We start from the raw sequence: 25,425 nt of genomic DNA on the forward strand, positions 1-25,425 counted from the left end.
TCAGAAACCTGTGTCAGTTAAGGCCTCTGCACACTGACCTCGCGACGCAACATCGCGAGTTGCGAGTCGTAAGTCGCGAAGCAATGCACACTGGTCCCGGCAGTGCCCACAAGCGGCAACTACAGCTCTTGCGCGTTCTGTCCGAAGTCTCGCAATGGATACACATTGCACAGCTCCCGATAGATCGCAAAATGAATATTTCGATGGGTATACATGGGTTTGTCAATGTCAAGATGACGTCTTATATGCACACACTTTTCCATTAACAAACCAATATCATATTTCAATGCTGAAAACGCATAATCTGGGTGACCCAGTTAAAGGCGCTATTTCCGGTTGCCGATCCAAATTTCTGGAGTTCTAGCTGTAGCCTATTATGCTACAGACACCAAGCCTTTCTGTATTCCACTGCCTCAGTGACTGCATCAACTGTCAAGCACTCATACATTAATTTCTCGATATGATAGAGAACAAGATTCAAATGCATTATAATTTTATTGTAAATGAATTAAGTCTTAACAATATTCAAATATAACTCTGGGATTCTTTCCTTTTCAATCTTCGATTCGCCCTCAGGTATCAAGCATGGAAACTGATCCGTAGGCCTGGTTGATTCATTCTCCATAATGAATTAATGATGCATAGTCCATTTCTGACTTATAATATTAGCCACTACAATTCGTACCGAAGTCTGATAAAGAGGAGAATAGACGAAATCTAACATCAAGAGTTACACTGCTGCTACCTAGTCAACAAAAAGATGTTCAGACGTCGTGTACTGAGGTGTACCGGTATCTGAAATATACATCAGTGAACCCATGACATACCACGATTATATGTACCTGCTTAACCCAGTTTCCAACCAATGTACACTGTACACTTGTACAGGTTAAAATGAATCAGACAAGGTATATATCTAATATATCCACCTGTAGACATACAATGACTGAGAGTTTCGCGGTATCGGTACTGCCGAAGCTGGTTGGCCTTTGGTTATTACTAGGGCCATTTTTATATGACCTTAAAAAATCAATTATATGACTTTATTTTGGGGAAAATATGACTTTATGCGAAAATCGTGTATTTTTACATGTAACCAACGTCACTCATGGAACTGACGAGTAAAACATGAACAACATAACAGTAATACACATCCATTTTTATTTTAAACCACTTTTGTAGTACAGTTTCATGTAGTGTGGAATGTTGGAGTCTTTAAAGTTACCATTTGGACGTAAAAATGACTTTAGTAAGGAAAATGAGCGCTCCACAGACGCTGATGTTTGTTGACACTTCTGCAGTTTTGCATACAGCGCTGGTGAAATGTCTTGTCTTTGTAGCTCCATAATTTGTTTCACATCGTTTTCGTCCAATCGCTTCTTAATGTAATTTTTGAGCTCAAGCGGATCTTTTCCGAAATCGAGGGTATTTAGATCAGCATGAGCCTCTTTGATAGTGTACGTACAACTTTCCATTTTCAGTATCAAGTTTGAAATATTGTTGTAGTGGAGGCATATTTCTGTTAACTGACTCGTCAACTTTGGATCGTTCACTGAATCTTTGACGCTCTTTACAATAACTTCTTCAGCTTCCCATGCGTTGACTATTTCTTTCACTTGTGGAAGTCTCTGAACTTCAACTAACGTTCCACTTCAGTGCACAGAAGTAAAACAGATTGTTTAGCAACACAATGCAATGTGTGACCTTATAATGAAATGTGTGACCTCATAGGTCTGCGACTGTAATGTTATGTAGGCTAACCTTACAGTTTGCCTTCGTTCAATCAGAAATTGCCTTACTTTCTTAGTGAGTAATTGCTTCAATTGGCACTTTTTATTTAAAGTATACAACAATATGACTTTATAACTCAAATATGACCTAACCAGGAAAATATGACTTTATAACTTTCTTAATATACCCCATATGGATGCGATTTTTGCGTTAAAATTGATTTCACGACTTACTGATGCATAGAAAAAAATATGACTTTAATGACTTTAAATGGCCCTAGTAATTACCAAGTACCGGTACTGCTTACAGTAGAATGATCTCTTGCAGTTAAGCTTCAAGTTTTAAAATGGCCTCAAATCAGTCTAAATTCAATGAGGAAACAATTATAGATGCCAAAACACGCAATACTCGGACAAACTATTGCGGTGACATAGAGCTAACGATCAGTAACTGCTGACCAGTCGCTCGCAACTCGCGACAAAGTTGAAAATTTTCAACTTCGTCGCGGAGTTGCGCAACCCTGTCGCAGACGGCATGTTGCGAGTTGCCGGCGACTCCGGTCTGCATGGTCCAGTCGCACACAGGCGCGATTCTCTCGTTTTATCGGGTCGCGAGCTTAGTGTGCAGAGGCCTTTAGTTACACATATTTAATTGCAGGCAAGCATTCAGGCTACGGGTTAGGCTACAAATTACTAAAACAATGGCCTCTGAACCAGTGTTGGGATCAAGTCACTACCTTCGAGTCACGAGTCATCTCGAGTCATTGGACATTTTGACTCGAGTCAAGTCAAGTCACACGATTTTTGGAGGTGACTCGAGTCAAGTCAAGTCAAGTCACGAGTCAAGTCACTATTCAAGTCAACTTGAATTTTCAAAGTAGCTTACGAGGCATGATTTCCAAACTGTTTGCAGATTGACTCGCCATTTATTCTGAATCGATCGAGTAACGAATATTGTGTTAATTATGCACGAGAAGGATATTGTATTGCTCTCACATACCGTAGTAAACCAAATTAAAAACAAATACAAATTTCTGGTGCAGACCCGACATCTTGGCCACAACATAAAACACGCTTATTTTGCCATAAGGACGACAGTTACAATCACGCTGGCACTGACAATGAGCCTGACAGTATAAGATCACTCGAAAACAGCACTGTGGTCTTACTTTATTCGAATTGCGAAACGAAAGAGAGTACTCACAATTCAGAGTACATATATTAAATTTATAGACACATGCAGTGATAACGAAACGTGGAAATATTGACGCATAGCCCGGAAATTCGTTCCAGCTAAATAGTCGCGTTACATTTCACGAATATCAAGTCTGACAAAGTTGTAGAAGATAGCCGGGCTCTGTGGGGTCGCATTAGGATGCCACCCTGACTAAAAACTCTTTCCACAGGGGCACTCGACGCTGGTATAGCCAGCACTCGTTTCGCCAGGTTGTACAACAAATTCAGATTTTTTTTATTCTCTCCCCAGTATGTAATTGGACAAATGTCTTCTAGTGACATGTGGCTAGCAATTCCATCAGAGTCCAAATACTTGAGGAATTGGGTCAATGCTGAAACTTGCTGCTTTTTAGCTAACCCCCTTCTTCCATATGATGCAAAAAGTTTCCCATATTTATTAGGAGGCCCGGCATACTCATCTTCCTTCTCGCTTGATGAGTCAGACGACGCTGTTACCCGTTCTGCGAGCGTTGCCACTAAATCGGTTATTTTATTGCGCAATATTGCTCTGGCATTTTCCGATGCATCGATGTCAACCATCCATCGCATTTGAAATCTCGGGTCTAAGACAGCTGCGAGTAGATACACCTCCTCACCGAATGCTTCGGAATTACCAAGATCACTGTAATCATCAATTACGTCAACATTGCAGAAAATACCACAAAACCTTTGTGACAAAGAATGCTTCAGGCCTTCAACCAAGGGTTTCGTGTGCTTTGCGCTGCCCAAGTGTTTCCTGAGATGCCTGTTCAATGCTAAAATAGTACATAGGTAAAACACAGCTAATTGTGGGAATATGTTCTCCTTGCGTCAGATTTGTCGCCGTGAGGAACGGTCCCAGAATTGACTCTAATTCAGAAAGCTGTCCCCACTCCCTTCCACTGAATATTAGCTCAGCATGGCCGGCTTCTTTACACAATCCGGTTAATCTTCCGTGGTCAAGCATAATTACTTTCTCAACTTGTATCAGAGTTGAGTTCCATCTAGTGAAATTTGAAGCTGGAATTGATTTGTTGCTACCAAACTTGACAGTTTGCTGAGTTTTGACAAAGCTGGTCGAATGCATTTTATGTGATCCAAACCGTCTTTGATGCAAAGCTGCAGGGTGTGGGCAAAACATGACAAGCGTCCTCTTTTGGCTGTGTCGCAAATTTCACGACTCAATACAGTATATCCTTCGGGGTCTTCCCAATAACTCATGTCATCACTGGGAGTCACCGCCACATCATCTTCGGTATCGCTACACTCGGGAAAGCTCACTCGGAAGGCTTTTTTCATGTTGGACGCATTGTCAGTAATAACGAACTCAACCTTGTTTTTTATGCCATAATCCTCCATCATTTGTTCAAAATGGGCAATGATGTTGGCACTGGTGTGTTTTCCTACAAACCTTTCCCATGCCAGTGTATATGACTTTAAATTCAGTGAATTAGATTCTTCAATGAGCACATGACAGGTTAAACCGATGTAGGAACGCATTCTTCTATCAGACTATATGTCAACAGTAATGTTTACCGTTTCACATTGTGCCAGTTTTCTTTTTATATTTCCCTAGATTTCATTCCGTTTTTTGACAAGAAGGCCAACAAATGTCTTGCGACATGGGGAACGGTATCTGGAATTAATAGTGTCGAGAAATCGGTTGAAACCAACCGAATCCACTATTCTGAGGGGCATGCCCTCCTGAACAATTAAATCCATTAAAATGGAATTAGTGATGGCCTGGGCTTGTGTACTGCCTGGAAGCATTTTTGAGGATCCCAAAAGGTACGTTGTTATGCTTTGTACATTCCCCTGTCGCGCTTTTGAGTTGGTGTATTCTTGATACCTGTATAAAAACACACTTCATTCAAGATATTGGAACGAACGGTGAATGTTCATTTAAGTTTCGCTGAACAAAAAGCTTTATAGGCTGTATTCAGTGAAGATCCTCAAACGGAAATCGTGCTCATAAGAGCAATTCGGGTGGACTAGGAAGCGCTTTGTATTCTATGAAAATATCGACAACTTCGTTTTAAATCAGCACCAGACAGATATGGCAATGGTCGACGAGGCTGCTGTTGGTGATTGTGCCTGCGAACTGTTTGGATGCTGGATGGCGGGACAAATTCATAACGTATTCTACGCAGAATTTGAAGGAAAGATTTTTTAATTTCAATTGGTAGGCTAAATGTGAATTTGATTTTAATTGTGACTCTATAACAAAACAAGCTTGCAGCCGTCGTACATTAGCCGCGTGTAAGTTCCATTATATTTCTCACGTTCAGACGCCACCGCCCACAACACATGCCTAGACAAGTAGAGATACATTTTCGGAGCATAGCCACCATAGCCAGTGATCAATGATCATCTAAAATGCGTGAAACCGCCAGCAACCTTAAAAAAAACATGCGCTGTCAGGTTCAGCTATAATTTGACCTTGTAAGACTCAATTGTAGGTATCGTAGATCGTACCGCTTTGAATCGCTAATTCTGTAGCGCTCCTTCGATACAAGTCCAATTTAGACATGCATTCGTCGCCTATATTTCAAAGTAGGGATGGTGTGAACCTCTGAAAGTTTCAGGTTCGTGTGAACGCGAACCTTTTTGAAAGGTTCTGTGTGAACGCGAACGTGAACCTCATGACGTCATGTGACGTCATATTGCTAATTCCAACCCTACATTTCAGTGAAGTGATAGCCTGAAGTACATATTGACGTTAGGAACGTCGCCAAATGTATCAACTGGGACAATCAAATGATATAGTAATCCCATAAAATCAATATCTTTCGTCGCTTTGCCAAAAATTTCGACGATAACTTGCAAGGGAATATAGGCTTACGCCATAACAGTCTAGGCCAGACCGGACAATGTATTCGGCGTTTGAGTATTGCTACGTTGATATCAAGCGGAGTATAAAACGGGTTTCTGTACTTGCTACTAGGGTTGGGACTTCGGGATCAAATTTGAAATCCCGGGATCGGGATTTCCCGGGATTTTCGCTCCTCAATCCCGGGATTCCCCGGGATTAGAAAAGTTGCAAATTACACATACAAGTTACACAAATAACATTTAGTCCTTATGATATTGAATTGACGCAAAACATTAGAGCATCAAGAGTATCATCGTTTAGATCAGGGGTCCCAAACTCCAATTTGCTCGCGGGCCAATTTCGTAGTTTTTGATGACGCGGCGGGCAGCAGCATCTAATAGGGGTATAATATGTATTTCCCAGTACGCCTTTTTTGTCGGACCTTGCAGATTGGCATTCCATACACATTGTGAAAATGTAAACACTATTGTAATATTCACGGTTGCCACGAAAAAGTCATATTTTTCGATATTTTTTTAAAAATATTGTTGTGCTTGGCATAATTTGTCTACATAAGGAGTTATATAGACAGTTAGAAACCATGCGGGATGACAAATGCATCGTGTCATCGTAAAAGCTGTCGCATTATAATTTAGCAGCTAGTGGACGTTTGATGTGTGATAGCGATTCAGGTTTTTGGAGTGGTATCAGAATGAAATTTCAAGTTCTCAAATCCGAAATCTGAAATTTTCGAGTTTAATATTGTGGAATGCTTGAAAAGTCAAAACGCCGTCGTGGGCCGCAAAAACAGTTCTGGCGGGCCGCGTGTTTGAGGCCACTGTTCTAGACAATCAGCCGAGTTTGTGATACTGCTTTATTACCAAAATAAGAGATATAGCGCTACATAAGCCTTGGTAGATGCCGTTCACAAATCCCGGGATTTCATCGGGACCAATCCCGGGATCGGGATTGCTTCAAATTCCGGGATCCCGGGATCGGGATTTCCCGGGGTCCCAACGCTACTTGCTACCGCTATTACCCCATTAACAAGTTATACAGCAGAAGCCAACATCCCAATCGCACGGATTTTGTTTTTATGATGCAATAAACATATGAAATCAAGATTGAACACGTACGCCTGCTACATTTTTTACATCAGACAACGATATCAATTTCATTGGTTGGTTGAACAAGTATAATTCGCTGACTACCTACATGTGGGTTATTTCGTTCTTGATGTTGTGTGATTGCGGGTCAAGCTCACAGCAGAAAGTCGCTAAATATTCACAAACGGAAAGCTGGATATTTCGAGCAAACTTTTGTAACAAAGCAAGTAAAATTTTTGAGATTGTCAAGGTGCATGCTCGTTTAGTGTTGATTTTTTATGCTGCCAGCGCCATGCATAGAGTGGCCCGCAGTTGAAATGCAATAAAATGAAGTGAAAATGGTAATACATAAAAAAAGGTTCACAGTGCAGAACCTACCAAGGTTCGTTTGTGAACGTGAACATCTCAATTTCTGAGGTTCACACACAGAACGCGAACGTGAATCTCACGTTCACACCATCTCTATTTCAAAGCGTATTGCTATGACTCGCCTCTGGCTCCGTAACAATTTCGCGAGTTCAATCACGAAGTAGTCGGCCTGGTCGCATCTTTAGGCCTAGGCGTGCATTCCGTTAGCGTATGACATACTGATACTACTATACGTACAACGTAGGACATATTAATGTGCGAAAATATCAAAATGTGAAAATATGTACTGTACTTACTCAGATGAATGCTTTCCCTTCAAATGACGAGTGAAATTCGAAGTGGTACCGAACCGATTGGATACTTTTGATCCACATAATTTGCACTTTGCGATATGTCGATTATTTGGTCTATCTGGCATGTACTCTATATACATATGGTTTATAACCATAGGGACCGACATCTGGAAGACTCAATCAAAATCATGCCGCACTAAGTGCGTAGAACCGTTAAGCAACGTGGGTAATTGTATAGCCTGTAATAATCACCCACAGCACAGAGGGAAGAATAATGCAATACACATTGCACAGCCCCTCTACACATACATAATACACAATTTGAGCCAAACCAATTGTTGGCAAATAACATATACGGATACGTTTAGACCAGTGGTTCCCAACCTTTTTCGCCCCATCGCCCCCTTTTCAAGGTCAACACCGATCATCGCCCCCCAAATTCTGTGTACCGAAAGTTGGGCATACAAACTGTAATCACCGGCGGGTTGACTAAAAAAAAAAAAGGTCAAATTTTCGCCACGATGTCTAATTTGACACACGTTTGCAACTAAATTTCCGTGGGTTGACTAAAAAAGAAAAAAAAAAGGTCAGCCGTTTTGGCGCGTCATCGCCCCCTTCGCTATTTTCGCCCCCCGTCGCCCCCTTTGTCCATTTTCGCCCCCTGTCGCCCCCTTCGTCATTTTCGCCCCCCTAGACCGCCAAATCGCCCACGTTGGGAACCACTGGTTTAGACTAATCCGTTCGATTTAAATCATACGTGATGTTCTTACGCACGAAGCAGTCTAGAAATGAGATACATTGTTAGTACTGCCATTGATGGATTTCGACTATAGTCTACGACACCGTGAACTCGAATTACTTCGTTCGCGGTCAATGTATCTGTGACATAACAATTGACGTTCTGTATAACCTGGTTTACACAGTCATTGAAAGGCTGGCCGCTCTCACAGGTCACAACTGCGTGTCGAAAACATGTAAGGTATAGATTCAGCAATTTAGTCGACATCGATTGCTGGATGACTTGAAATTGACTCGAAAATTTTGCTTCGAGTCACGAGTCAATCGACATTTCTGAAGCGTCGAGTCAAGTCATTTTGGCAAAGTGACTCGAGTCAAGTCATGACTCGAGTCATCCCAACACTGCTCTGAACTCGGTATTGGCCCAATTTAGAGCTCCGAGAGCGAATGTAATTTAATGCCAATGTTATTTGGATTTGATCCTGAATTTGAAAAAGAAGTGTTTGCTGAAGAATTGGCAGTAACTTCGTTAGACAGTAACAATTTAGTATCAAAAGTAATTTAGAAAAAAATGTCAAAATGTCATTGGATTTGAAGCAGGAACTCTTTCGAAAGATATTACGTAGTAGCTAGGATTACCATATTTCGGAATCGGGAAAGGAGAACATTTTTACCAAATCAGAAAAGTTAGTTGATCAAGACTGAAAACAGAGGATTTTGCTATTTTTGGTGGAAAATTTGTGGAGTTGACCAAAGAAAGGTCATCACTTTCGTTCGGCTCTCGATATACACACTTTTTACTTGAATTTAGTGGTGTTGACTGAAAAAGGTCGTTTTCAAAAACCCGAAAAAGGAGGACAAATCCTCCCAAAGGAAGACGTATGGTAGGCTAACCCTAGTATAGTAGCCTAGCTTCATTCTCTATAGTAACGCTGACCAAATTCATACTATCACTGATCTGCTTTCTTGCGTTCTTCGAAACTTCAACCGAACCTCTACCGCTATTTTTTGTGGGTAAACTCTTCGGTGTAATTCCGCAAGCTTTGCAAAATAGCGTATCCAACCTAGCTTTTTTTCGCCATATTCAAGATAGCGTAATGGTTAAGCGTCCGGCTTCTTGATCGTGGGTTCGATTCCCGGCCGGGTCAGACCAAAGACCTGATTAGTAACACTGGTATCCATGGCTTCCCTGCTTGGCGCTCATGCATTACCGGGATAGCATGGAGGGGTGGTGCATGACTTAGAAAGCCGTAAAGGCTATATCTGCACTTCCTTGTCCAGCGGCATATGCACATTGCACACCATGCACTCATGGTATGCATATGCGCAGATCGTGTGTATGTGTATCATGAGTCGGTGTATACGCCGCAAAAACATCAAGGACAAAAATAAACTATGTCCTTTCCGTCCTTTCAAAATTCATTGAGTGGTGCGCTTGCAAGGGCATTGATGAGATTTTATCTGTGACAGTGGCTCGCAACCTTTAACGCCAGCGGACAGGGTTGTAACCAAGTCGCAAGGCTCCGAGTCACAAGTCAATCTCTCGTTTATAGTTTTGACTCGAGTCATCTTCAATTCACCACCGAGTCAACTCCGAGTCCAAGTCAGCGATCAGAGGGTCGAGTCCGAGTATTGGTATTATGACTCGAGTCCGAGTCCAAGTCATGGTGTTGATTGCTCAGTTCCAGTTGAAGTCTTGTTAAAACTACTTTTAATAACTCTGTTTGGTGATATCGAATTGTTCGCATTTATATTATACCAATTTCCTCACTTTTAGATGTTTGTTGTCGCATTTTCAAGTAGGCTACCAGTACCATTAGACGAAATCCCAATAGTGTAGTTACTGTACTATTTTTCGAAATTAGAACGAAATGTCGGTCTTTGCCGTCTGAGTCTCCAGTCATATGACTTGGTTCGAGTCATCCGCAATGACTCGAGTCGAGTCATTTCCGTTTTTTCAGAAAATGACTCGAGTCATTACAACCCTGCCAGCGGAACACTTGAACTAATCTGCAAGCCGTCGCGGAACCCCAAAATTTCGCTGTGTCATGAACACAAAAATACACTGCAATGCAATGCACATCTAGCTCACTGATCTAAATACGCATAACTGATGCACAAAATGAACTCAACGGAGTGGTAAAAGAGTTCAGTAGTACTGTTTAGTTTACTATTAAAGATTCATTTAGTCGATACACCACAAAATTGTGATACAATTGATATCTATAGGAAGGTGTCGAAATGACTTGGAGTAGTCTCTGAAATCAGACATCCACCTGTGCCTTGTTGATGTACAGATGAGGCATGCGCATTAGGACTGTTCAAAAATAACTTTCAAAATTTTACTGGCTATACCTGATAAAATTGTTGGGTTACCCAATAAACAACGCTGCACGCCAATTTTGGCTCAATTCGAATCTATAGGCACCCTAGTCATTCTTGAACATAAGTAGATAATACAAAAGTATTATAATCATTGGATGTTTTCATTATTTCATTTTCGCCGCCCTATCGATCCCTCGTTTCTCAAAATCGCTCACGTTGGGGTTTGGGAACCACTGGCTACTCCATTTCCAATATGATGCTGCAACGAATAGAACACAAAAACTCCACAGCTTGCATGATGTATTTGGCAAATTGTATCAAGGAGGGCAACAAATTCGCATTCGTTCGGCAGTCTCCACAAAGAGTTTGCCTGAGGTATATACACAAATTAATTGACATAGGTAATAGTAATTCATGCGATTTAATGGTAGAGTCGAGCAGTCTAGCGCACACACGTACAATGCTTGAATTCCCGTGATTTCTTGGGAGAGCGAGTCATCTCATATGTTATCTTATCTCATATGCTGGAAAGGAACTTTCGAATTCACATAGATGGAGAACACTGTTATGTGCATTTGAAAAGGAACTGTGAAAGATATCACAGGAATTTGTTGACGTAATTTCGTCGCACAGTCATTTCATCGCAAGGGCGGTTGTGTGGTGTCCATACGGGCTCTCCAATGAATAATCTTTTGGCTTTGATGTAGTTCTGTAAAATATTCACAGATCGAGGGTTTGGAGCAGATGCGGCCAGAAAATAAAAACATTTTACAAGTACTGAAGTAAAGTACCTCCACTTGTCTACATATTACATACCCAAGTGAATGTGTTTTTAGAAGTAAAACTGCTTATTCCTGAAGTCTTGATATTTCGATATTTGAAAAGATTTTCTTTGTTTACTGAAGTATGACAAGTAGTCCTTAAATTGTTATCAAAGTTGGGAGACACATATTATATATCTTTACCGATCTTGAAATGAATGGTATATACGGCGAGCTATACTTGAATAGTAAGAGCTATAATGAGAGTACGGATAGTGATAACGGATAGCACTTTATTCCGTCACTCCGACCACTGTAGAATCCTAATATAATATGTTGACGTAATTGAAGCAGGAATTAGGCAACCAACATCGCATCTATATACCCGCGGAGTGTTAGATCGTCAACAATCAACAAAAACCGCCGCCGTCTGCTAGCCGTCATCAACTGTCAAAGTTATTGAGTACAGACTCAAACTGAGCATTGCTCAAAATCCTTACCGAATACCGAGCCCTCTCTCGAATGGAGTTGGACTCAGCCTGTGCTCAGGGTTGCAACCTAGTCAAAAAGTTCCGAGTCACAAGTCAATTTCACTTTTGTAGTTTAGACTTGAGTCGAGTCATTTTCAATTCACCACCGAGTCAAGTCACCGAGCAGAGGGTCGATTCCGACTCATTGCGTTGTGACTCGAGTCCGAGTCCGAGTCATTGTGTTCGCTTTTCAGTTAGGAGTTTAATCCGGTTCAACCGACTTTTTTCAACTCTGCTCGAGTGATATAGAATGGCTCGCATCCATATTATACTAATTTTCCTCATTCATGTTACAATGAAATGTCCGTTTTTACGTCCTAGTCTAAAGTCATATGACATGGTTTGAGTCATGCGCAATGACATTTGAAGAAATGACTCGGGTCACCAAAAAATCGTGACTCGAGTACGGGCCTAAGTCTGTGTGCAGACAATGTTTACTTGAGTACTATGAAAAACTAATAAACTGGAAGTACTACACTGCCATACAGTGTACAATTACAAGTACAACCAAGCCAACCTTTGAATCCAGTGTGAAACGATGGTAGATACCGGCCGGCAGCACGATGAGGTCTCCTTTCTCGAGCTCAATCCGTATCCATCTTGAAGGAAAGAAACAACATAGCATGACCATTAGGGTTGTCCAAAATTTGGAAAGCTGCTGTTGTTTGTTGATCATCATGTATTTAGTAACTCAACATGTCCTGAATTAATCTTAAATCATTATCTGCCAACCAAACTACATTGCGCTTACAGACAATGTTCCCTCTAATTTTTCACGAGTCTGCGCAAATACGCCAACTCACTGCGCAGGCCCTTGGACAACAGTGCGCAACCAGGCCCCCCATAGGGTGATAAACCGAACTTCTGGGGGGCTTCGCCCCCCAGACCCCCCTCGGGCTGCACGCTTTCCCCCGCTACTAATCATCTGTGTCTGGTCTTCGTTTAGTGGGCGCTCCAACTAAACGCGCGAAGCGCTAAAATTTTCTATAATTCATGATCAAATCGGTCAATATCATCGAGAAATGCATATATTGCTATCAATTTTAATCCTGTCTCTGCTCACGTAATCACATTAACAGGTAAAGCTGATCGAGTAAGATGTGTTAGTAGTATAATTGCTCGCTCGTGAAACGTAAAATACCGGAAGTCAAGAATGTTGCATTTCGAAGCCAGAAACGCAGCATTTTGAGCTAGCTAGCAGTCGAAAATCAGCCTGTGGAGCTTCGGAAAAGCGTCATTGTGGTGCTTCATGGACGTGCATTGTGTATTTCGTGGAACTAATTACACTGTATATCGTGCATATTGTTGATTTTCCACGATCGGTTTTGAAAACAGGTGTTTTTAATGTGTAGTGACCTACATATTCCGCGGGGACAAATGACTATGGTATCCTGTCCACTGAATCACTATAGTGGTTATATCGCGAATTGTTTCCCGTGGAACAGGTTGGTCTAGAAGCAATCCGTGAGCGTACACAATACGAACCAAATACAACCGCTCAGCGCAAAACTGACTCACTGTGTTAAGTATATCACGAATCACAGATGTATACATTTAATGTGTTTATTAGGCACCTGTAATCAAGCTCTTTACAAAAACACGAACAATTTTATCATTCTCACGTTTTTTATCACCAAAATAATTTAGATACTGTTCAGTTGAAAAACCTTGAGATCTTTTAATTAAATATGAAATACAATGATCAGCGCACATATCACATTTTTTACTTTGAAGCTGTTGCCTGGTAACGGTGAAGTCCTCTGGACCTAGAAACTCGACTATCTGAGGTTTTAGGGGTGGGATCATAACCATGTTAGCTTTAAACACGCTTCTACTATATATGTGTAGATTTCGCGCCCCCTTATCGTCATATCACAAAACGCAACCAGCATGCTATAGCCAACCTAACGGATAGTTTGGTGGCATGGGAGGTTACGACTATTGATGAGAGATTTTTAAATATGAAATTCATACTAAAATACAGAGCTATAATTGTGAATTGGAAGTAAATCGCGCAGAGCGCGAGAAAATTTTTCAGTTGAGCTCAGCGTCGCGATCCCCTTCAGATGCTTTCATGACCTCAAGGGGCACGGGTCCCCCAGGTTGAGACCCACTGCCTTAGAATTATCATGGTGAAATATAGCCTACTAAGAATAAGTTTAATCGAGTCCCCGCATTAATTCGATTTTTAGTACGCATTTTATCAATATTTTAGTAAGTTTCTTCAGACTCTCGCGGGCCGCACAGTCTAGATATCCCTGAAAGAAGGTTTGGTTACTTCTTGTGACTTTAATTGTAACGGTATAATTTGCTACTTTGACTTTACTTTGAATCTGGATTAGGCATGTGAGGTACGTATAGGCTGCGTAATCACGGCATGTTTACGAATGGGCTTGATAGTAAACGAATTTCAGCTTCAATTTATACATCCTATGGTTTTAGTCCATACACAGCAACATTAAAAAGTAGGTTTTATATTTTCAATTTCAAGCAACCTTTCGCGGGCCGTACAGAATAGCTCCGCTGGCCGAATTTGGCCCGCGGGTCGCACTTTGCTCAGGCCTGGTATAGGGTATCTTGGGTTTGGAGAGGTGAATAAGACTTTAGATTAGTTCATCATCTCCCATCCACTACTACCATATGCATCGTAGTGCCCCGACAAGGCAAAAGTTCGTTTAATCCTGAAAGTCGTCATTTTGTGGCTATTTCCCTGAAAAATTGCGTTAAATAATCCCCAAAGGCAACACGCTTTCAATATCAAATACTGCCCCTCAATATCCCCTCTAATTTTTCACGAGTCTGCGCACACTCAACAACTCACTGGCGCGGTCCCTCGGAAAACAGTGCGTAACGACAGAAAAAAAGGTCATCACTTCGGCTTTCTTGTGCGCGGGATACGTTTTTCTGTGCGCGGAGACTTCGTCAGCAGTGCGCGGCCGCGCACGCGCGCAGCTTAAAGGGAACATTGCTTACAGAATCACCGACGTTAGCAGACTCCTTTAACAACTGCAAGCCAATGCCGTCGTGATTATTGAAGCATAGCCGATTACCAATCAAGAGCCGGAATTTCTTGATTACTAGTCTTGTTGCCGTTCTATGGTCGCTGGCACGCCCACTCGTCGGCAGCTACTTTCAAACGCTTTGCGACAAATCTTAACGCTAATTCCATAATCTATAGATGAGACATTGATACCCATAATTTTTGAAATTTTCCAAATTTTGGACAACCCTAATTACCATGGCGGTAGAAGTAGCCATTGATGATACTCAAGTACAGGTAGAAGGAGCAAACTTCAAGTTGTGCCAAAAATACTCAGAATAGCAGTAGTAAATAAATGGTCAGAAAGTACTCGAGAACGGTATGTAGCTTGAAGAAGTAAATTGAGATGGGGCATTGCAGGTTTTCATTGATCAATCGCCGTTTACAGTTTTCAAGATTACGGAAAGCAAGTTCCATCACAAACACAGAAGGATTTCTGCCACCATAGACATGTGCGATTTCAGACATTACAACCCGGTTTTTACACGGATTTCGGTAATAAGGACGGCTGAAATCTCTCTCAAAACATCTTTACCCTTGACAAGATCCATAACGTAAAGTGAAAGCTGTAGAGTTTTGGATATAAATTCCAAAGTACAAGCGACAGTGGCCAATAAACATAACCAGACTCAAGTGATTAGCAAAGGTTGTAATGACTCGAGTTGCAATTTTTTGGTGACTCGAGTCATTTTTTCAACTGAGTAAAATGACTCGGGTCCATTTTTATATGGACTCGACTTTAAGCCTACCCGAGTCATTGTGCATGACTCAGGACTAGGACGGTCAAGACAAATATTCCACGGTAACTTCGAAGAATAGTAAAGTTACCCCATTATCGGTATTTCGTCTATCAGTCCATCAGTAATACTTGGAAAATAGGGCCGCAAACTGTTAAAACTGAGGAAAATTACTGCCAGCCATACTATATCACGCGAACAGAGTCGAAAAAAGTGGGTTAAACCGGACTGAACTGAAAACTTAACTAAGTACTTATATATTTTGGGAGTACTCAAGTATGCTTTTCATGCTTGCACTGCGTGCTCAAACTTTCATACAACTTCCACTTGACGATTTTTGAAACAAAACTACTAACTTCTTCACTACTAAAAGTATGCAAAGTTTCCACGAAATCTGCCTATTTTCCAGCCCTCTCACTTTCTACGTTAAGGTTGCTTCGGCACATTTTGGAAATTTCTATTTCTACTAGTGAAATTGAGTAGAAATTTACACAATTACTTCTACTCGAGTAGAAACAAGTGTTGCAGCCAAGTCACAAGTCAATCTCACTTTTATAGTTTTGACTAGAGTCAAGTCGAGTCATTTTCTACTCACCACCGACTGCAAGCCAGTGAGTAGAGGATCGATTCGGACTCATAGCGTTGTGACTCGAGTCCGAGTCCAAGTCATTGCGTTCACTGCTCAGTTTTGAGTTCAATCTGGTTCAACCCACTTTTTTTTAACTCTGCTCGAGTGATATAGAATGGGTCGCATTCATAATATACTAATTTTCCTCAGTACTCACAGTTACCGGCCCTGTTTTCCGTGTATCAAGACTGTCTGACAGACGAAATATCAATGTGGTGACTTTACTATTCTTCGAAGTTACAATGCGATGTCTGTCTTGGCCCTCCTAGTCTCGAGTCATGCACAAGTCAACACACAAATTGACTCGAGTCAAGTCATTTTGCGATTTGAAAAACGACTCAAGTCAAGTCGAGTCACCACAAAATCGTGACTAGAGTCGGTCTTCAGCAGACTCATGATTCGAGTCATTATAACCCTGGTAGAAACTCTGGCTTATTTGACCACCCCTTGTTTTTGTGCAGGTTGGAAAAACCCACTTGAGCACCTCTAAAAAGCAGAAGCCCTTTGTTACTGATCAGAGTGATCCTCTCTGAGCATGTGATCTGCTGGACGTCGTTTATTTTTGTCCTTGATGTTTTTGTGGCATATACACCGACTCTTGATACACATACACACGTTCTGTGCATATACATACCATGAGTGCATGATGTGCATATGCCGCTGGACAAGGAAGTGGAGATATAGCCTTTACGGCTTTCTAAGTCATGCACCACCCCTCCATGCTATCCCAGTAATGCATGAGCGCCAAGCAGTGAAGTCATGGATACCAGTGTTACTAATCAGGTCTTTGGTCTGACCCGGCCGGGGATCGAACCCACGACCTACCGATCAAGAAGCCGGACGCTTCACCATTACGCTATCTTGTCGGTAGGCTACTGCTTGCTGTACTGGCGACAAAACGTCTAATATTGGGCCTAAATTGAAAATACTAACTTGTCACTTGTGTCGCGTACGTCAAAGTACCCGGAGCCGTCCAAACAGAAACGAATCTCCTCATCGGTGTGCAGGTGCTCTTCGAAGAAGGATTTTATCTGCAAAATCAATTCAGCGTTTGAGTGAACAAATTATGAATTTCATGGTATACCATCTATCGGTATGTCCTCCAGTAAGTCTCTGGATTTGTTTGACACTGATTTCAGACGTATATCGTGCGGTGGAATTAAACTAGCTTATGTCCTTCTTTTCAAATTTTCAGATCCATTTTTCAAACTGATAGAAAATCAAGTTTTTGTAAAATTTTCATATTCTATCCACCATATTTATGTTTGTCACATTTCAAACTTAACCACGACAAAGACATGGCCGACAGAAAATAAAAACTTAACGTAAATTCAATTTTCTTAAAATGTGTGAAGTGGACATGTGCTACTTTAGTTTCCGCAACCACGATATAGGCTTCTGCATTAAAAAAACTTCAATATCACAATAAGCAATATATTTACGTATAAATGAAATATCATATATTCAATCATATAGAATAAATACATATAAATAAACAATATTTGAACAGCTTCTTGGAGGCGCAAAACTTCAGTTTACAAATGAATAGTATATTCATATCGAAATGAACCCGAATATTTTCGGCTGACACTCGTCACGGGTTATCGTCAGCAACTAGTAGAGAATTCAAAAGAACATTGTATATCAACAATACAAACAAAATTACAATACTATATTCATATATCATTTGGCAATACGATATATTTGTTTGTTGCTTTCATATAATTACGTTATGGTTATTTTGAATTGCTTGATATATATTTATCTAATATTCCTAGACGAGTAACATCAATGACTTGAACGTTGATACCGTATATGGATTTTTGAGCCGATAGCTGAAATCTCATACTTTGGCGATAAAGCTGCCATTTTCCAGCTTACCAAGACTGAAGTACGACTCATGAAACACAACTTTCAAGCATTTTCATAAAGAAATGAACTGCTACAGGTACATACTACGTTGATTATAAATCAATCTGACAGTACGGAAGGAGGTGATGACATCGAGTTAACCTGTGGTTCCATTCCCCATCCTACTCTGACATAAATCAATAACTAAAACGTTCATTGCATGGCCATTTTGCTTCAGCACAATCGTGACGTCGGGAGTCGAAAAAGAAAGCCTTACGATCTTATCCTACGAACATACCTTTTGCTCATAGTTGGGCAGAGTTGACGGACTCACGGATATTACGTCTTCATAAGAATAGCCCCTGTCCGAACGCAGTTTGCTGTAATCCGGGTTGTTTTCGTGACCTTCCACGTCGAACTGAAACGAAACTCTGATAAGTTCAAATTTGGAAAATGTTTTACAGTGGTTGCACTACTGCTAGATGCAATAAATAACTAATCAAGTGCCGACAGAAGTAGCTATGTTCAAGACATCAAAACTGCTTCACACAAAAATAGACAATGAAGGTATGAAAGTGATTAGTTTCAAAATGTAGGTATCGTCGAGGGGCCGCATACTTTAAGGCAGTGGTTCCCAACCGGGGGGGAATTTCGAAATTTTTAGGGGGGAATCTGGCTTAATTTTTTTAGGGGAAATCTGGCTTTGGCATTGTATCGGATGATACACTGGGTTCACAAGGTTTTTAGATTTTTATGGTATAGAACTGTTAAGTAGAAACTAGTTCTTTACAATTGTAGGCCTATGTTTCTTTGGCGGATTTCAAGCTAGGTGTATGTTTAAATGCCTTCCGTAGCTATTACACCCCCTGATGAAGTGAGGCTCACGAGACGATTTCGTTGGGTCCGAGACAGCCTCTCGACCAAATTGCTACTAAGCAGGATAACGTCAAGCCGAATTCAGCACAAGGCCGCTAGTGAAATTGTTCAACTTTTTAAGCCAACATATGAGCTAACGTGAAAAACATACCGTACCAAATTCATCGATAGGCCTACAACTCAAGTCCATAGCAAGCGGACTTGATGATTTATTTTTCGTCAGCGGCTACCAGACCAGTAAAAAACAGGTCAAATTTGACTGTACGTTATCAAAGTTTAGTGCGGTGCGCATTCGCCATAGTTTGGATATATCTGAATATGTTTGGCCATTAATTGCTCAGTCAAGAAATGGTTGCGCGTAAAAAGCACAATTTTTTAGTCACAGGCAACTTTTTCATAGGGGGGGAATTTTAGCTCAAATATCGGCCAAGGGGGGCACGAGACGAAAAAGGTTGGGAACCGCTGCTTTAAGGAGTTAATCTGAGGTTTCTACTTATTGAAATGCATCTTAGCGACTAACGCCAAACGACACTATAAATACTTGAAATTTTCTAAAATAATTTCAGTTATCATGGTACATGCGCTATTTCCCCAAGTTGTTATGACAATTTTACACATATAGGCGATGCAAATAAACTCAAAAACGAGTTATTACACTACAAAGTTGAAAGTGTAAGAAGTAGCCTACAAACAAGTATTGCAAGCAGAAGCAGGAAAAACCTATTCGGGTTACCGACCACCACTGCTTATTCGCACACATGTTGCAGAGCCAACATTGATCATAATCGGAATTCATTTCCATCAAAACAAGCCTGAACTTCAGACAGCTGCTATGCGTTTCCGAAGTACCACTGTCTACTCCAGTGATTCCCAAACAGTGGGGTATTCCCCACTGGTGGGGAATTTCGGGATTTTTGGTGGGGAACAGTAATATTCTCCCTTATTAAATGTCATTTTGAAATGACGATCGAATATTTCATAGCTCATTTGCAATTCAGCGATTCATATTATCAGTGTCTCCAATTAGCGAGAATTGCCTGGATATCGACACACGATCTCCAGACATGTTATTATTCATTGGTACACCATCATCGGTCATGAAACGTAGTGATAGAAAAATTCTGATTCGTTGTAATAAGAGCTCATATTGCTGAGCATGTATTCAAGAGAGATCGTGTACTCGCTAATTGATCGCACATCCGGACTCGTTACAGAGGAAAATACATATTTATGTTATTTCAAGTTCTTTCAGTATCGTGCGAAAGTGTAGTTTACGGCGGCTTATATATATATATGTATCGCACGCATGAGTTCGTCAACATCAGGAAGTTTATCTGACCCATGTATTATTCGGTATTTACGTATGTAACTTGATGCTACCCGCAACATTTGGAAAATTTTCGAACCCCTACTATTTTTCTGTTGGCTGCGCGCCGGGGTGGATACATATATTTACGGAGGTGTGTTTACGGTTACCAGTTCACCGCTGCTTTAATTTTATTGTGTGCTGATCAATTCCGGGAATCTTAACAATCACCAATAGCACGTACTATATACTAATCAAAGTCTTGCAAAATTTTATTGGAGGTAGCACTACAAAGGGTAGATATGAATATAGAGTTTTTAGGTGTGGAATGAAGGCTCGTAATAAATCGGAAGTGGGGAATTAGGATAAAAAGGTTGGGCACCACTGATCTACTCCATACTGGAAACAAAACCGGTGAAAAAAACTGTTCCACAAAAAGCCAGTTGAATAAATTCGTAAATCTGAATCTGGCTACAACTTACACGGAAATATTCCACTCCTATTTTCTCCAGCTCTTTCAGACCGACTTCTTGATTTGGCTCCATTTTATGAGGCTCCCTTTGATCTTCATCGCTGTCATTGAAAATCCAAGCCAGTACCATATTGCCAGGTGCGTTTGCAATAAATTAACGGATTGATATGTCTACAAAAAGTGGAATGTTGTCTACACGTAATGCACCATTTAAAATGCGGTTGAACCTACGTTTACAAAAGATACATAAAAATGTATTAACAGTGACGCAAAAAAGTAACAGTCTGTCTATGTAGCTCATACTTGAATCACAATTCTATTTTGATATGATCTGAAGTACTGCAGATCAATTAGAAGCAGCCACCACATTATGGCACGTACTTTCTAAAATAAACACGATACAGGAGTCAGAATTAGTTGATGTCAGGCAATGACAATCAATCCCCTTTGTGCGATAGGATTAACACTTGGCATCACAAATACATTTGAAAATGCAATCATATGAGAATGTAGTTCTGCGCTTTGCTTGCCAAAATTGTGTAGCTTCGAAGTATCTTAATTTTCAACAGCAAGCTATGAATCGATAGGTGGTTCTATGATGTCACATTCACTTTTTACTAGACAGCATTCAAAAGTGAACACATTACAAAACCATTTGCCAAGCCCCCAATTACAGTCAACTATTTGAGTGCTTGATAAAAGTAGTATTTGGACAATGATCAGCTGTCAGCTTTGTAGCCTAGAATAGCAAATATTTACGTTCAGTATGACACATAGCAGTTACGAAAGAACTTGCAGTGTAATACACTTGAACTTACATACATATCTGTAACATATATGCAGGTGATCTCCCCCCTAGTTTTGTTTAACAAAAGATAACGATACTGTAACAATCCGTTTACAATTGAGCGTCCGAAGAATATACAGTTGTCTACAAGAAGAGTCATTACAAAGTAACCACCTCGATATGAACATCATTTCATGTTTGTAGTGCCAACAATTGATAGCTACAGCCAAAATATCAGACTGATTTACCTGTCACCACATTATTCCAGTGTTTGTTGCGAATTTCGTAGCGACATTAATAATTAGGCCTAGAATAAACTAAAATATCCCAAAAATAAGTAGGCCTACATAAGATGCATGCTCAGGATGGCATCATGGATTGGCTAATGAGATAAGTTTTTTAATACTAGTTCTATCTAATCCTAGTGCTGTTCTAGTATTTTTTATTAAATTGCAATGTATTTCTTTTGTTACAGTTGAGTAGACTCGGGTGATTTTTTTATTCATGGCACCTCTGAAAAGGCAACTGGCCCACAGGTTGGGAACTTCTGTTTTAAACATATGCCAAATTTCTCAAAAGGAAAACCTAGACCTTTAACACTGAGTGTAAGCATATACGCTTGCTTCCTATCATGTCAACAGATGTTGTAAATTCGATAAATGCGAAATTGCGAGTTTTAGCGAAGAATGACCATCTTTATTGCTGTTTCCTTCCTTATTACCGAACTCCCCGCCCGCATCTTGATCACTATCCAATGTCACGCTCTGCAAAGTGAACAACATATTTTTTAAAGTCTCCACCGAGCCAGAAGCCACGTTCGATTGCGTATCCACTCCAGATTCGCGGCTGAGACAATCCTTCACAAAACTAATCATTTCGGGCGGACCATCGACTCTAAAAGGCACAGAGTAGTGGCTTTGAGACACGGATGAAAAGAGACTTGAAGCAATACTCTCTTGGTCCTCACAAGCGTCATCAATTCCAGACTTCTTACCGGATCTGTATGGTGTCCTACCTGCGTCTGCCGTTAGCGTGCGAGACGCGATAAAATCGTTGGAAGATTCGGATACATCACTGCTTCCTGATGATATCCTAGATTTTGTGTGGTTAATATCGCTCCACAAAGTCTTATACTTTTCCTTATGCGGCGTGTAAGATAATCCGTTCAAGGAAAATAGATTGCTTTTCGATTCACTTAAATCTGTGGAAGTATCTTCGCCGAATACATCGCCGAATTCGCTACGTAGCGTGGCCGCAATTTCAGAGAACCTCATAGGCGACGGGCTTGTCATATTCTCCGGATCTTCCTGTCCTGGTTTGTGAGGCGTTGAATAGAAAACCGGTTGCTTCAAAGATAAAGGCCTACGACTTGATAATTCAGGCGTAGTTTTCTTATGAAACCCGGCAACAGTGTGGTGATCTATGGATAATAAATCGTCGGTGGTTAATCCCTGCAAGTCACTCACAGATGACTCTGCGGAACTACCAAAAAGGCTTTTGGCGAGGGTGATTTCTTTTTGTATTTCATTTTCTTTGTTCGGCGCTACGGCCGGGATGTCTCTCGTAAGCATCTCGGCGAGGTCTTGCGTTTGATGTTTTTCGTAATTTTTTATGTAGCTTTCGAGGCGATTTGAGTTTGAAAGTTTGCAACGCTTTAAGGATCTTCGGTGCCTTGTTTCATCTTGATTCCGGCGAGGCGTTGAAATCAACTCGGTTACAGTGGATATGGCGTCGGAGTCTTTGCTCTTGGATTCCATCGAATCCGAATAACTTGGTTTTATTTATCTTAGAGCTGTCCTATCTATATTGTGCTGATACACAAATATCACACATTATCGCCTATGTCTTACACAATGGTGGTCAAAATAGTCAGTGTGGGTAGTCAAGTTGTAGTTATATTACGAATTTTCACTCAAGCAGAGTTAACAGCAGTGATTTCCAGGATATGTCTGAATTGAATCAAGTGGTTCCACTTCCAAGTAGAAAAAAGGTATGAAAAGTAGTCAAATAGCTTGGAAAATTAGATTTGGCCGGTGTCTAATATACTCTTTCATCACTCATAAAGACACAAACAAACCCAATAAACTAACTATTTTTGCCTAAAAAATTTAATTGAATAAATAGTGAAAGCCTAGGCAAAACATAATTGAGTGCATGAAAAACAAAGTAGCAGTATTTAGTTACTGGACGCCTCTGATACAATATTTCTTCGATGGAATACGCCAATACGGCCCGCAAATATTCTGATTAAGGAAGCCACTGCTCGTGGACATGGACAGGCATATTATTTTGACAATACCACAAATTTACGCCTGATCACTCGTACATATACTGGACACTGGCACATGAGCTATACCCATGCACGATGTCTATCATAATCCATGATAACTTGAAAGATTGCGCAAGAACCAAATATACTCGCGCAATCGCACATGCCTCACTTCTACCTCAGCTCAATGAGTCAATGTCTTGCAGCTGTACTATAGACGAGTTTGCCGGTTTAACAATGCCCAATGTCGGACCATGTCACAATATAAATTTATGGGTATGATTGAAGAAGGAATAGTCCAAGTCGTTTACGTGCCCTCCTACTCCTATCATGACATGTTTTGATTTCATTATTTGATGAAAATTTCAATGAAAATAATTATGCTAGGTCGCAAAAAAATACTATTTCCGACGGGCTGGCTACCTACCTCTGTTGCTCTTCAACAATAAAACGATAAGATAAAATTCCGTTGAGTTTCTGATTTCCTAACGAAACGGTATCTAGTGTAGCCCTCTTGACGCTTTAATCCATCTCGGCACTCGGCAGTTAGCCACAATTACCTGTACTGCAATCTGAAATGTAGAGACTGACTGACGAAGGTAATGGACTTGAATCTCATATCCGGAATAGTATTTCAATTTCGAAAATACTGAATCCGCACATTTCTAATCTACCCACAGTCCCACACCACACTCACACTCGACAGTTATGCTACTAATCAATGCTTTGGCTGAGCTTTAAAACACAAAATAATATAAACAGACCACCATCTAGTGGCGATTATCCGGTTTTAAAATCCAACTTCGAGAGAGAGAAAGAGAGTCTTTATATTCATCCAATCAAAATATATAACACACGGCAGTGCTGGCGGTACAGAAAATATGCATGCACATTGCACAGTATTCGGTATTAGATAGGAATGATCGATAAGACCGTGAAGGTCATGTAGTCTGATCACACCAGCATCAAACAGGTACACTTGACTTAGGCGTCTGTGTATTGGGGTTACCATAATATGTCCTTCTTTAGGAGGATTTGCCCTCTTATTAAAGGAGATCGAAAATGTCTTATGAGAAAGCCGAAATCTATTCGTTTTTAGCAATTCGTCCCCCTTCAAGCTTTGACAGAGAGGCCAGCCGATTAGGCTTGAACCTACGACCAAATACGAAGTCGAAGTAGCCATCCACAAACTGAAATCGCAAAAGGCCGTCGGCTATGACTAAATCCCATCATGGTTTTTAAAAATGATAAGCTTGCATATCGGTCAATATATCGCCCATTTTTTAAACTTCATGATAGAAAATGGAGGCTACCCAAGCTATCTAAAAAAAGTCAGAGTAGTCCCTGTACACTGCAGTGATAACGATGTGATCACTCGCCCATGATATTTCGCTATGTCTCGGATAAGAAACTACTTCTTCTTGTGATTACTCGAGAGTCGAGACTTCTATATAAGTGTATGTAACACGTGTTAGAGATTACTTTTACTATGATTATGAGACTCTATACGCAAACTACTGTATAACGTTCTGAATAAACCATTGTATTGAGTATATAGGCCTATATCTGTTACGAAGAAC

At 40.7% G+C, this 25,425-nt stretch overlaps 2 protein-coding genes across 2 annotated transcripts in view; both read right to left on the reverse strand.

The window, feature by feature from the left end:
* Positions 1 to 10,871: 10,871 nt before the first annotated feature.
* Positions 10,872 to 20,998, reverse strand: LOC145435961 (acireductone dioxygenase-like). Its single transcript, XM_080313244.1, has 5 exons — positions 20,800 to 20,998; positions 18,434 to 18,553; positions 17,218 to 17,315; positions 12,397 to 12,478; positions 10,872 to 11,297 (listed from the first exon to the last, which is right to left on the reverse strand). Exons 1-5 carry the CDS (start codon positions 20,917 to 20,919, stop codon positions 11,187 to 11,189), a joined length of 531 nt encoding a protein of 176 aa, XP_080169370.1. The 5' UTR covers positions 20,920 to 20,998; the 3' UTR covers positions 10,872 to 11,186.
* The window catches only part of LOC145435953 (uncharacterized), a 73,394-nt gene continuing 68,928 nt past the window's right edge, over positions 20,960 to 25,425 (reverse strand). The window contains exon 2 of the mRNA XM_080313231.1: positions 20,960 to 23,387. Within this exon, the coding sequence (XP_080169357.1) occupies positions 22,206 to 23,333 (1,128 nt within the window). The 5' untranslated portion in view covers positions 23,334 to 23,387 and the 3' untranslated portion in view covers positions 20,960 to 22,205. The remainder of the gene's footprint in view (positions 23,388 to 25,425) is intronic.

The sequence above is a fragment of the Botryllus schlosseri genome, chromosome 3 (genome assembly GCF_051294905.1).
Source record: "Botryllus schlosseri isolate E-star chromosome 3, Bs_hap1, whole genome shotgun sequence".
NCBI classification, from domain to species: domain Eukaryota; kingdom Metazoa; phylum Chordata; class Ascidiacea; order Stolidobranchia; family Styelidae; genus Botryllus; species Botryllus schlosseri.